A 15,479-nucleotide genomic window follows, 5' to 3' on the forward strand; every position below is an offset into this window, starting at 1 on the left:
TTTTGACGAAGTTAAAACTTTTTTTAACTGGAATAAAAAAAAGTTATCTCAGTTTTAGGAAGAAATAAATCTAATCTTTAAAAACAGTTAATTCACCCAAAATGTGATAATTCTGTCATTATTTACCAACAATACATGCTATGGGTCAGAATTATAATTTATAATCTTTTATGCCAAAAATCATTGGGATATTAAGTTAAGATCATTTTCCATGAAGATATTTTGTAAATTTCCTACCATTAATATATCAAAACTTCATTTTTAATTAGTAATATGCATTGCTAATAACTTCATTTGGACAACTTTAAAGGCGATTTTCTCAATATTTAGATTTTTTTGCACCCTCAGATTCTAGATTTTCAAATAGTTGCATCTTGGACCAATATTGTCATATCCTAACACACCATACATCAGTGGAAAGCTTATTTGTTCAGCTTTAATGTACATTTACAATTACATGTATACATAAAAACTGACCCCTATAGGGTCCAGGGTCACATATGTTTTTTTTCTGTCCATGGAACTGTTTATTTAAAAATTTTAATTTCAGTTTAAGTTAACCTAAAAATATATGTTTGTGGTTAGTTGATCATGTTGATAGTTAATGTGATTAATTACACCTGTGCTTCATATATCCACTAAAATCACCAAAACACCACCCGATTCAAGACACCCGCAAAATGCTAAAAGAAAAATGATGTGATTGAAGAGAAACGACTGATCCTGACGGATTTGAGAGTGAATTTAGATCCAAATGCTCAGCACAGGGCCACAACACAAAGCATTTTAATTTAACTCCATCTAAAACTACTTTAAAACGTTTATTTAGCACTTGTATGAACATAATTGACTAAATACATGGGATATTTGTACTTTCATACATTGATTTGTCACACATCAAATGCATAAACACTTTACAAAAGCAATAATAATATGAAAAACTAAATTGTGGCAGTTACACATGTTTACACTTACAAATGACACTTTTGAAACTTAAATTCTCCAGTTAATATTAAAGTTATTTGTCATCTATTATTCGCACCTTCATTCAGATATACAATTGTTATAAAAAAAAGCACAAATTAACGTTAACCCAGTTAAATTTGATAAGCACCAAGTAACACCCTGCACTATTATAATATAAAAACACCTCATCATAACATATAAAACTAGCTGAGTGACATCAGCGATCATGAATAGAGATCTTGGTGATTTCTAAACGCTAAAAACTCATCCATACTTACCGTAGTCTTTAAAAAGCAGGGATGCAATGCGATTGAACCGGTGGATGAAGAAACCGTTGTCGCCTCCCTTTACTCCCCCTGCGCGCTCCCATGACGTCATCGAACCCGCTCACTTATCCGCTCCGCCCACCTGCGGCTTCTCCCGCAAACTATGTGGTAGTTCCATGGTACAATGATGGTATCAGATGGTCGTCGCTTGCTATAGCACTTCAAGATACTTTACTACAAACAAACAAACTCAGACAAACTCAACTAAACTATAGACAAGCAGCTTCTTTGGCTGTTTGAACAAGACCCCATATCAATTTATTTGGACCAGGTAGTAAGTATTTTAGTGCATATTGTGAGGGTCTTCAGAGTCAACAACTTTTAGTGTAACCAACTGTTTTTTTCCACTCATCAGTATCAGCGTGACTATCTGTAAGCGCTAAACATGAACCAACCACATACAGAGGAACATAACACAAGATTAACATTAAACTTTCACCTTCAAAACTTACAGATAATGCATTGCAGTATGCTTCCTTTATGTCTGTATTTGTCTTGCTTATTTTTTTTTTTGCATCATATTTATATTTTCGTATTATGCACCCAGTGCAATGCATTTGGCTTGACCTTCCTTTTACCAAATGATAAATAAATGGAAAAATAAGTTTTTAATCACCATTTGCTTTCATTTCAAAGACCAGCTTGGAAATGCATTCTCTCAAACCTATTTGCATTTGTGTTTCACTGAAGAAATAAAACCATATTGATTACATATCCTAATATATGTGACCCTGGACCACAAAAGCAGGCTTAAGTAGTAGGCCTATGTACATTTGTAGCAAAAGCCAAAAATACATTGTATGGGTCAAAATGATCAATTTGATGCCTTTTATTCTAATTTTTCTTTTATGCCAAAAATCATTAGGATAAGTAAAGATCGTGTTCCATGAAGATATTTTGTAAATTTTCTACTGTGAATATATCAAAACTTAATTTTTGATTAGTAATATGCATTGCTAAGACTTTAATTTTGGTCACTTTAAAGGCGATTTTCTCAGTATTTTTTTTTTATTTATTTTTGCACCCTCAGAATTCAAATTGTCAAACAGTTCTCACCCAAATATTGTCCAAAATTGTATATCGTCCAAACCATACATCAATGGAAAGCTTATTTATTAAGCATTCAGATGATGCATTAACCTTAATTTAAAAAAATGACCCTTATGACTGGTTTTGTGGTCCAGGGTCACATCTGATAATATATCCTACAGTAGGAGTGCATTATAACTGTGAAGGTTGGAATAACTGCGACTTCATATACTCGCCAGATGGGGGCGACATCGTCTTTCAATTCAGCGGCTTCCATGAAGATATGAAAGAGCACAAAGCTAGAAGCTTTGTGATAGAGTGATAGTTACTACATGGCTAGATACAGATCTTTCTGTCTGTGTGTAAAGAGGCCAGGTGTGGCTATGTAGGTCAAGGCTGAACCATAAACGTTAACAAGCCCTATAACATAACATAACACAACACTAACATGAACTTTATCATCACAAACTTTATAGTGCTCTACTGTGTTGTCTATCATAATATGAACTAATAAACAATTACATACAGTACAGTCCAGACCTACAGGTAAAAGAATAGAGGACATGCATGGTGCCATCATGTCAAATTCTATCTTTATTTATTTATTTTTCTGGCATATACCGTAATGTGGTTTTTTGAAATGGTAGAAATATCTAGCATGACATCTATTCTTTTGAATACAGTACCACACCTCCTTCCTCTCTGGATTGCTGTTTTGTGATTGACAGCGCTCTCTTAGTATGCACTAGGGGGCAGAAGCACTCAAAGCTGACAGCAAAGCGGTTGATTGTTCAAACACTGTCGTGAACACCAAAGCAGCTGTCAGAGGATGTGTGCAAACCTTCTGGCTATATTTGCAGTAGCATACTAACATATTACTCTCACTGTTTTGGTATAGTCTGTCCAGTATGCAAATTGTTTGCTTAAATGCACCCAATGCAATGCACTTGGCTTGACTTTCTATTTACAAAATGATCAATAAATGGAAAAATAAGTTCTTTAATCACCATTTGCTTTCATTTCAAAGACCAGTTTGGAAATGCATTCTCTCGAACCTATTTGCATTTGTGTTTCACTGAAGAAATAAAACCATATTGATTACAAAATAAGAAATAATAAAGACAAAATTCAAATGCCTATTTAGAGGTGTTCTTGATCTTAAATGGCCAGGATAGTTGTTATTGCTGTAGTGACACTTCAGATCCGCCTTTGACCGCAGCTTCAGGCCCCAGCAGCCATTGAACACAAATAGAATGAAGAGAAAAATAGGTTAGTCGAACCCTTGGGTTGTCTCAACACTGGCTTGAACTGATTCTGTGTCTGTGCTGCACATAAGTGACTCTGTAGTAGAGGACGACAAAAATGCACACTTTTCTTGCTAGTGTACCTACACCTTAATGAAAAGCTATTAGTGGTGTTTAGTAGGTTAGACTAGCAGTTCATGCATTTCCTAGGATTCAAACACATGTAGATCCAATGCGACAACATCAGAGCAACACCCAGAATACCCTTATACCCACATAACAACACCCTGGAGAAAATACCTTAGCAACCACATAGCAGTGTTCTGGCAACCAACCAGAACTCCTTAGCAACCATTCAGAACACCTTATAAATCACATAACAACACCTATCAACCACAGAGCAACATTCTTGTAACCCTCCGCAAATACAACCACCCAGAAATGGCTTAGCAACCACATCACAGCCTGGCAACCACTCTAAAACATTCTTGCAATCACAATCGCAATGTAATAAAAACCACACAGCAGCCCTGGCAGCCTCATAGGAACCCTTGTAACTAGCCAGGACATACTAGCAACTTCCCTGCAAATACACAGAACACTCTAACAAACACATAGCAACACACTGGCAACCATCAAGAACACTTCAGAAACAACTCAGCAATGCATTAGCGACCAAACACCCTATGACACACTACAAATCATTCAGAACTGAAACCATTCAAACACTTCAGCAACTATTCAACAATGCACTGTCAACCATACAGAACACCCTAGCAACCCTCTGGCAACCATCTGACTGCATAGTTACCCCCTGGCAACCATCCGGAACATTCTAGTACCTATTTAGAAACACACAGGCTACCACAAATAATGCTGTAGCAACTTCATAGCAATGATTATAAACTACTCAAAACATACTAAATAACAACACCTTGGTAACCATGCAGAATGCCATAGTAACTACATAGCAACCCCCTGGCAACCATTTGGAACATTCTAGAACAAATCCAGAAACATACTGGCAGTTACACAGAATGCCCTAACAACTGCATATCAACGATTATAAACTACTCAGAACAGACTGCATAACAACACCCTGGTAACCACATAGAATGCCCTAGCAACCCCCTGGCATCTATTTGGAACATTTTAGAACCAATCCAAACATACTAGCAACCACACAGAATGCCCTAGCAACTGCATAGCAACAAGTATGAATTACTCAGAACATACTGTATAACAACACCCTGGTAACCACACAGAATGCCCTAGCAACCATCTAAAAAATTCTAGGTCCAATCCAGAAACAGTGGCAACCACAAATAACGCTCTAGCAACTGCAAAGCCCCTGGTAACCACACAGACTACCCTAACAACTGGATAGCAACCCCCTGGCAACCATTTGGAACATTCTAGAACCAATTCAGGAACATATTGGCAAGCACACAGAATGCCGTAGCAACTGCAAAGCAATGATTATAAACTACACAGAACCTACACAGAACTCCATTGCAACACCCTGGAAGAGTGGCACCAGCTTTTTTTGGCAGCACTCACATTTTCTTCAGTAGTTGGTTGATGAAATGGATTCATTCAGCTGCAAGCACTGCAACACAATGACTTTGATTCTTTGTAGGTCAATGACAGCCACTAGAGCTCGACAGGCTGCACATGTGAACGCGGTCGCATGAAAGAGCGCCTCCTCAGAGCCGCGCTGCACCGGTGAGCCGTTACACAGGCCAGCGTTTGCTTCATGTGGCTCAGACTGCAAAACTTCACACGTTTCAATAATGAGGACATGCTATTTTAGTCACACAAGCAATGATGAAAGCACACAGTCTCTGCTTTGCGATGACACAAGACTTTCTGCACTAAACGTGCTGATAAGATGCGCCTCCAGGAAACATCATGAACGCTAATGATCCAACAGCTGTGTTCATTACATGACAAGAGGAGGACATGCTGGACACAGATGCAGCTCACCAGACTATATACATGTGTGTTCATAAGAAATTATTTCAAAATGCTCTTCAAGGCTCAGGTCATTCATTGGCAATGTTATTTATGAATTATTGATATATAATTAAAGCATTTATTAACATTATGAGTTTGGTATTTATTTTTATATTTTCACCTTTATTGATAAAAAATAGGCCTAAATAAGTGCTGTCATACAGTAAAGCATATAGAGCAATACAATGAATATGCATAGCAGCCGAGATCATTTGATGAAAAAATATATATGTTCATATAAATGTCTTTCGTTTACAAACTGGTATATTGGCAATACTGCGCACAGTTTTTGAGAAGCATGTGAGATTACTGGGTCTTTTGCTTCAGAAAAGCTGAAAAGCAGCATAAATCAGTTTCCATTTAATTTCATTACAGTCTAGGAGAAACAACTGAGATATTAAAGGGATCTCGTTCTTTTTCTCTCCTATGAAATGATTCGGAAAAATCCAGCAAAGGTCAGTTTTATTTAAAGTATATGTGGCTCTGTCAGTTCAGTCCAGAAATAAACTCAGACTTGATGCCTTTGATGTATAAAGTTGGACTTTTTAGCCATCAGTCACTTTAATCCTTAAATGAACAGCTTAGAGAATTATTGCTGACATTATTTGAAGCTAAAATTCACAGAGTAAAAGACATTTACAACAGACTGAGACGGCACACTTAAATATGTCTGAATATCAATGCAGAATATCAAAGCAAGTGTCATCAAATGCTGCTCAAGTGTTTCTCTATTCTGAGACGGGCCATGAAAATGATTTGTATTAAACACAAGGAGACATGTTTCAGCAGTTACTTTAGCTTTAGTGGCTTTGCAAGAAACTTGAATACGCTGTAGAAGCCTATATTCTAAAAATCCCATCGGTTGTAGCTCAGATGTTGACATCTTGGCTGGCCTTTAGAAAATAGTTTACAGTCTGGTTTTATATGTGGGACGAACTGTTCGTTTAGAAACAGTTTACTGTGTGCTGAGTGTTGTATATCGTCAGGAAGGATGTTTATAGTGGTTTTGCAGATGTGCATTAGGTGCACTGTGAAGGATCTTTCTTCTGTCTTAAATGGCTTCCCAAACTCACTGGACTACACAGTCTGTACGATATTTTGCTCATCTGTTAAGAGCATGTCAGTAGCTTTATATATGTAATTTGAATGAGGTGTAGACTGTGCAATGTCTTATTTTAAACAGATTTTTTTTTTAAAACAGTGTGCACAATCACAATGACTTCTGCATTTGCAGAAATGTGCAGTAACCAGAGCACTATGTGTGAAATGCGGTAGCCCACAATGCAATGCAAAATGCAATTTCCAATGACAAATAAACTGGAACTGACATCACATGCAATTTTTCAACAGAAACCAAATCAATTTTGTGTACCTATCTATCTGGCAAGATTCGTAAGGATAATCTCATAAGATTAGTACAGTATGCTTATATGCAGTTCAGAATTGATCAATCTTCTTGACTCTTTAGCCTATTCAATTAGAACAGGGCTTTGCACACTGTTGTTTATCCTGAGAAAGAAGAAACCCTGGGTAAACCGAAACCGTTATCTGTGTCATACTTTATGTTAACAGTCAATCAATATGTTGATTCATACATGGACTCTTTTCACATTTCCAGGGTTCTCAGAAATGAAAGTTGTCATAGTTCTAAAGTGATGAATGGAAATTACAGTAGACATCATTTTACAATAACATAACAGTAGATCTGCAGCACAAGTCTCAATTTTCCTTGTTTCGAATCCACAAATATTTACAGTGAGGGAAAAAATTATTTGAACCCCTGCTGATTTTGTACGTTTGCCGACTGACAAAGAAATGATCAGTCTATAATTTTAATGGTAGGTTTATTTTAACAGTGAGAGACAGAATAACAACAAAAAATCCATAACTTTCAAAAAAATTTATATTATATATGCATATATATATATTTAGCATTTTAATGAGTGAAATAAGTATTTGATTTCTGGCTCCCAGGAGTCTTTTATACAGGTCACAAACTGAGATTAGAAGTACTTTCTTAAAGGGAGTGCTTGTAATCTTAGCTTGTTACCTGTATAAAAGGCACCTGTCCACAGAAGCAATCAATCAATCAATCAGATTACAAACTCTCCACCATGGCCAAGATCAAAGAGCTGTCCAAAAATGTCAGGGACAAGATTGTAGACCTACACGAGGCTGGAATGGGCTACAAGACCATCGCCAAGCAGCTTGGTGAGAAGGTGACAACAGTTGGTGCGATTATTCGCAAATGGAAGAAACACAAAATAACAAACTGCCAACACACATTCATGTTCAAACAACATCTAAAAGTGAGTTCTGCATCTGATGACCCCTTTAAATATTAACGTCTTACCAAATTTGAACCTTTTAAAAATAACTGGCGGTCATCAGGGGATGTTTTTCCCTCCATGAGGGCGTTCATGTGAGAATGTGATGTCACTGGAAAACTATTAATAGCGATTCTATGACTTTACAAAAGAGGGCAAAAATACTGAGCGATTGATGACATTGGCAGAAAGTAATCAAACTTGTCATCAAGAAACACCCACGCAGCAGTGTTAACTAGTTTTCTGTCATTTAATTGCAAGGTAAAATAACACTTATAGTGTTATAAATGCACATTAATTAAAAAAAAACTTTGCTAGACTTGATGCTAAAATATGGAAATGTGTCATTACAGAAAGTAAAAATGCACTGCAAAATGCTTTTCTTACTTAGATTTTGTTGTCTTGTTTCCAGCCAAAATATCTAAACATTCTTAAATCAAGAAGGATTTTCTAAACAAGTAAAAATATTTTCTTGTTTTCAGAAAAAAAACAAGTCAAAATTAGGTTTTTTTTTGCTTGCAATAAACAAATTATGGCTAATGGGGTAAGAAAAATAATCTTGTTTTCGATTTGAAATACAATTTTTTTTTTTGATTACCGTATTGGCAGATTACTCACTCACTTAATTCTGACTATTTTTTTTCTGAAAACAAGAAAATAGTTTTTACTTGTCTAGAAAATCCTTTTTGATTAAGAAATGTTTAGATATTTTGGCTTGAAACAAGACAAAAAAAATTAAGTAAGAAAAGCATTTTTTGCAGTGTGGTCCATTTCTAGAGTTAATAATATATTATTGGCATATTTGCGGTATTTTACCCATTGATTAAACGAATCAATCATGCACCATTGCAAAGTTCCTTTATCCAGGGTTAAAAATGAGTTTAGAACACTTACTGGGGTTAAGCTCAGTTTGAAAAGCCATAGTAATTTTTTCTATTTACATGCATTTTGATACTAAATTGGATGAAAAAAAGTTGATGACTGAACGTCACTTGATGAATTAAACATGCATGTAAAAAAACAGGTCATGTGATACCAGCATAGCATGTTGCACTACTGAAATATTATATACTGTGAAAATATACACAATATACAGTAGGATAGTGTGCAAGTCATAAGCTTAAAGGGTTAAAACGAAGCATTTTCAGTCTGGCACACATGGAGAGTGTCATATGGATCAGACCGACTGCAGAGAATCCTGAGCACATGAGCACAGCCCACGTCTGAGAGCCTGGCATCGCCGGATCATGATGGATGGATTTGTGCCCTGAGCAGCAGACTGCCTTACAAGGAGAACTGGACCTGTTTGTACACAGGCACATCGATCCAACATTGTCACTGCAGATTTATGTCAATGAACTTGCAGGTATTTTTCCACTAATGTAAACTGTGCATGTACCAGTCTCCATGACAAGAACATGTCCAGGGGCTGCATTCACCAAACAAAGTCCTTACGAAGTGCAATTTTTGAAAAAAAAAATTCTCAAATATTTTTGTAAGAACATATTTTTTTCTTAAGAAAATGACAGGCGTTGGTGTTATCTGAAAAAGCACATAGAATATATATATTTTTTTGGCCACTGGCATGAACTGAGTTTAGCTCTCAGCAGTGCATTTGATTTGTATGACTATTGTTCCATGCATTTTAGTTATTTCTTAAATTATTGGTAATTATTTTTAATTATCTTGCTTTTAAAAAACGCAAACTCTGTCATCACTGACTCATGCTGAAGTTGTTCCAAACCTGTATTCATTTCTTTCTTCTGCTAAACACAGAAGATAGTTTGAAGAATGTTGGTAACCAAATAGAATTTTTTTTATTTGTATGTACAGTAGTTTCTTTGGTTGCCAACATTTTTCAAAATATCTACTTTTGTGTTTCATTTTTGGTTGAAATATCTCTTTAAGAACAATGGAATAAATGTCAGATTTCACACAAAACACCCCATATCTATTTTTAGATGAAAAAAATCCATTTTTTTTATATATATATGTGCATGCTGTGCAAATATATTCATAGATACAGCATGCACAATATATACTGGCACAGTGACTGACAGGTTGAATGTAAATCTGTGCTCTTGCTCTGTTCCACTCCACTGTTTTTCACCCTGCTCAGTTTACATTGTTTCCATGACATTGACGAGACACCAAAGGATTCCTCTGTCTCTCTGAGCGCTTTAACATTTACATTGAGGAGCAGAGAGTGATGTTCTCGTAACACTCCTGCTTTTATTTTACCACTCATGCCAGAGAGCTGCAGGACTTTACAGGGCACTGGAGGCCACACTGGAAAATGAAACAGCGTTTATGAGCTAATGACTTTATACCAGGAACCACCACACGCGTCCCAGGATGTTTGCAAAGATCGAATGAAAATGGTCAAGACTAAATATTTGAGGTGACACTCTTACCTAGTAATAATGGTATTTTTTTTTAAGTAGAATTGCGCTACAATTGCTGTACCAGTACAAAGTTTTTGTGATGGTTTGGAAGGAGAATATATGAGGTTCAGGGTTGCCTCAAATATAATATCACATATAAGCGAGAGTGCATTCAAGAAGAGCGACAGACTGCAGCTAAAAAAAGAAAAAGAAGAGGAAAGTGGAGCATGCTGCAACACACAGCCTACAAATTGCCCGTCACATGTGACAAACATCTTTCCAGTCCCACACAGCCAATCAGCAGCAATTACAGCAGAAGAGTTTCCCAGCAAGTGGAAAAAGATCAAAAACAAGACAGGAAACTATTACCGTCATTTCCTTTTAGTGCTATGGAGGTATCTCTTAAGTTTCTATTTTCTAATTTTGAAAAAGTATCAAGGTTTCTGTTCAAGGTACTGTTTTCAACACTGACAATCATAAAAGTTTTTTGAGCAGCAAATCATATTATAATGATTTCTGAAGGATCATGTGGCACTGAAGACTATCGTATCGATGCTGAAAATTCAGCTTTGCATCACAGGAATAAATTACATTATAAAATATATTTAAATAGAAAGCAGCTATTTTAAATTGTAAGAAGTTTTACTTTTTTTTACTGTATTTATGATCAAATAAATGCAGCTTTTGTGAGCAGAAGACACTTCTTTCAAAAACATAAAAAGTATGTACATATGCAAGACAAAGCAGGTGATATTATAACATTTAAAATTTATTAATATTATTTATAATTTATTTCTTTTTAAAAACAGAAGCACTGAACCAAGCCATCATATCCTGTTGCCCATATTCCTTCTCAAATATTTCTGTAATAATTTTGCATGCTTATTATCAGTTGGTTAACCGTAAACTCAAGCTTTCATTCAACAACCCAGTCAATAACACAATCTTACACAATCATAATTCAGTACGCATATAAAAAAAATAACAAAGACCAATTGCTATTCGGTTTGACATCAACAGTTATTTTCAATAGTGAACAATGCCAACAGAACAGTTTCAAACTTCAATCTGAATTTTCTCAAAAAAGTATAAACTTACAAAACCCAAATACAGACACACTCTCAAGACTGAAAAGATCTAGAAAATAAAGTTTAAATGAAATCTAGGTCTGAATTAATGGCAGTTTAATACTGAGAAAAAGAGGTTGAAAACCCCAAACCAGAATGTTTGCTGAGCACAAACATTGTGAATATCCACTATCTTCCATGTGGGAGATTCACAGGAGCTTTTTTTGTCCCAGCGCTGTTAGCCGATAGCTTCAGGAGTGAAGACAAAGACCCTCAGACGCACACAAAGCGGAAAAAGGTCGAGCAATGCCCTTGAGGCATCACTGAAGAGGAAAGTGCTTGTTCTGGGGGTCTCTTGGCCCTAATGCACAGCATTGAGTTTCAGCTCTACTTGCTCCATGGAGGTGCAGAACGGTGGGCCGAGTTGTTAGCAGAGCTTTAAGACCAGGCCCAAGGCACATATTCAACCTAAGCAAACCCTGACCTCCGTGTGACTCGAACTAACCCGTCTGTAGGAGTCAATGAGTCGATATTTCATCAGCTCAGGGGGTGGCCACACTAGAAATCGGTCCGATTGTTTTTTAAGTCATACTCGTGATTGCAGGGTGTGTGGGAATGTGTGAAGGACTTTCATCTTTCCCCCTGTACCAAAGTTCAAGTTGGGCGGGTTTCCAAAAAAGACACCAATTAGAAACATTAATGACACTGATTCACCTCTTGGCTGAACATCAAACGCTCATTTTCACATCAGTACATGTTTACAAGAATTTAAACTTGGACTAAAAAAAGAAAAAAAAAAAGACTTTGATGTTAGCTTGACAAAAGTTAAAGGTTGTTGCAAGTAGACTAGGTTGTTGCTAGGGTATTTAATATGGTTGCCATAGCATTTTGAGTGGTTGTTATGATGTTCAAAGTATCTATGCTGTTGCTACAATGTTCAAAGTGGTTTCTAAGCTGTTGCTAGGATGCCCTTGGGTTTTGTTTGTGTTGTAGGGAGTTTCTAAGGTGTTTGTATGCAGTTGCTAGGAAGTTCTTTGTCTTTGCCACAGCAGATTGTTGTAGGTAGTTGCTAGGGTGTATCTCTCCTGTGGCTATGATGTTCTAGGTAATTGCTACAGTGTTCAAAGATGTTTCTAGGGTGTTGCTAGGTTGCCCTTTGGGGGTTTTGTGTTGTAGGGAGTTTCTAGGGTGTTTCTATGCAGTTGCTAGGATGTTCTTTGTCTGTTGTAGGTAGTTGCTAGGGTGTATCTCTCCTGTGGCTATGATGTTCTAGGTAATTGCTACAGTGTTCAAAGATGTTTCTAGGGTGTTGCTAGGATGCTCTTGGTGTTTGTTAGTGTTGTAAGGAGTTCCTTGGGTGTTTCTATGCAGATGCTAGAACATTCTTTGTCTTTGCTACAACAGATTGTTGAAGGTAGTTGCTAGGTTGTATCTATACAGTTGCTATGATGTTCTAGGTAATTCCTACAGTGTTCAAATGTGTTTCTAGGGTGTTGCTAGGATGCTCTTGGTGTTTGTGAGTGTTGTAGGGAGTTCTTAGAGCAGTTCTATGCCGTTTCTAGGACGTTCTTCGTCTTTGCTACAGCAGAATATTGTAGGTAGTTGCTAGGGTGTAACTATGCAGTTACTATTACATTCTAGATGATTGATACAATGTTTAAAGTGGTTTCTAGGGTGTTGCTAGAATGCTCCTGGTGTTTGTTAGTGTTGTAAGGAGTTCCTAGGGTGTTTCTATGCAGTTGCTAGGACATTCTTTGTCTTTGCTACAGCAGATTGTCGCAGGTGGTTGCTAGGGTGTATCTATGCAGTTGCTATGATGTTCTAGGTCAGGGGTGCCCAACCTTGTTCCTGGATATCTACCTACCTGCAGACTTTAGTTTCAGCCCTGCTCCAAAACAGCTGTGTGTAATTATCAAGTGCTACCTAAGAGATTAAATATCTGGTTCAGGTGTGTTCAATCAGGATTGGAACTGCAGGATAGTAGATCTCCAGGAACAGGGATGGGCACCCATGTTTTTGTGATTGCTACAATGTACAAAGTGGTTTATAAGCTGTTGCTAGGATGGTCTTGGTGTTTGTAGGTGTTGTAAGGAGTTTCTAGGGTGTTTCTATGCAGTTGCTAGAATGTTATTTGTCTTTGCTACAGCAGATTGTTGTAGGTAGTTGCTAGAGTGTGTCTATGCAGTTGCTATGACTACATGACTGCTACAATGTTTAAAGTGGTTTCTAAGGTGTTGCTAGGATGCTTTCGGTTTGTTAGTGTTTTAGGTAGCCGCTAGAGTGTTTTAATGGTGTTGCTAACTTGCTACAGTGTTCTGGATGGTTGTGAAGATGTTCAAAGTGGTTTCTTGGGTGTTGCTAGGATGCACTCTGTGTTTGTTGGTGATTTAGGTAGTTACTCAGATGTTTATATGCAGATTCTAAGATGCTCTTGGCATTTGCTAGAATGTTGTAGTTTTTTTGGGGCTTTTCTATTCAGTTGCTAGGATGCACTTGGTGTTTGTTAGTGTTGTATGTAGTTGCTAGAGTGTTTCTATGCAGTTGCTAGGATTTTCTTTGTGACTGCTACAGCATTCAAAGTGGTTTCTAAGGTGTTGCTAGGATGCTCTAAGTGTTTGTTAGTGTTTTAGGTAGTTTGTGATGTTTTGGTCTTTGCTACAGTCGATTGTTGTAGTTAGTTGCTAGGGCATTTCTTTGTAGTTGCTATGGCATGTTTTGGTTTGCTACAATGTTCAAAGCAGTTCTAGGCTGTTTCTAGACAGTTCTTGGTCTTTTTTACAGTATGATGTTGTAGGCTAGCTGCTAGGGTGTTTCTATGCAGCAGCAATGATGTTCTGGGTGGTTGTTACAATGTTTAAAGATATTATAAGCTGTTGCTAGGATGCGCTTGTTTGCTAAAGTGTTTTGGGGAGTTGCTAGGGTGTTTCTATGTAGTTATCATGGTACTTTAGTTGGTTGCTATGATGTTCAAAGTGTTTTCTAGAATATTGTTATGTAGTTATAACATTTAGTTAGTGCAACAGAATTGCTAATCAATTCCTAGGATGTATCTAAACAGTTTCTGGATGGTTGTCTCAGTGTAATGTAGTTGCTAGGGTGTTGCTAGCTAGCTAAACACGAGATGATACATGTTAACATTAGAAATTCATTATTAATTTAAAAAAATACTACTCAAAAAAATCATTTAAAATCTAGTGTGACCACCCCTGTCGCATTACTGTTAACCAGTTGATAGTGGTTGACTAGTTAGCTTTTAGAGGGATGGGTTGGTCAGAGCTGGTCAACTCTGGATGGGTTGGAGAACAAAACTGAACGGTACATACATTACAGCACAAAATGTCACAGAATCACAGATAAAATCTATCTTTCACATTGGGACATGGGTTCAGCTCCTCCCATGTCTTGCAGAAAGAGAGTAGCACCAAACTCAGAAGAATTCCAGGTAGAAAAGAGTGTCTTTAAACCCTGATCTGGAAGCAGACGGTCTCTTTGGAGCTTGATGTAGAGTATTATAATCCTTCAATTTCTCAAAACCTTCTCAGATCTTGTCAGGTATCTCATCAGAGTGTAAAATAATCTTCTTTAACACTTCTTGTTTCAATGTAGACTGATGAAGCGTTCATAAATCCAACAAAATGTTACCCCGGCTGATATAACAATGTGTTTAGTGCAATATTTGAGTAATTCGTCCTGGTCCTTGACTCCTCTGAGAATGTAGTTTCTCCTTCCAGGTGGTGCATAACATCACGGGACGCGTCCCAGTGTTCATCAGTTGTCACCACGCCGTCCAGGTCGGCAGGGGACAACTGTACTGTCTTTGTCAATCCATCTCCAGCTCCATGAGTTTGTTGCGAGAGCGTGGGGTAGATGTAGTGGTTTTACAGCAGCAGTGAGCACAGACCAGGCCCAGGACGAGAGAAACGACGCCTACAGTCACTGAAGCACAGATTCCGTACAGCAAAGGCAGCTTCATTGAGTCCCACACTGAAAGAAAAACAAAAATGTACACACATACACAAAAGTTTAGTGTCTATTAATAAAAAATGACAGGTTTACACAGATTTTTTAAGTTATAAATATTTATATAAATGCTCAATAAATGAATAAATAAATGCATTAA

At 37.1% G+C, this 15,479-nt stretch overlaps 1 protein-coding gene across 1 annotated transcript in view; it reads right to left on the bottom strand.

Annotated features, from left to right (window-relative positions):
* Positions 1-11,111: 11,111 nt before the first annotated feature.
* ptgfrnb (prostaglandin F2 receptor inhibitor b) overlaps positions 11,112-15,479 on the bottom strand; it is a 55,655-nt gene continuing 51,287 nt past the window's right edge. The window contains exon 9 of the mRNA XM_073843345.1: positions 11,112-15,343. Within this exon, the coding sequence (XP_073699446.1) occupies positions 15,180-15,343 (164 nt within the window). The 3' untranslated portion in view covers positions 11,112-15,179. The remainder of the gene's footprint in view (positions 15,344-15,479) is intronic.

The sequence above is a fragment of the Garra rufa genome, chromosome 6 (assembly GCF_049309525.1).
Source record: "Garra rufa chromosome 6, GarRuf1.0, whole genome shotgun sequence".
NCBI lineage: Eukaryota > Metazoa > Chordata > Actinopteri > Cypriniformes > Cyprinidae > Garra > Garra rufa.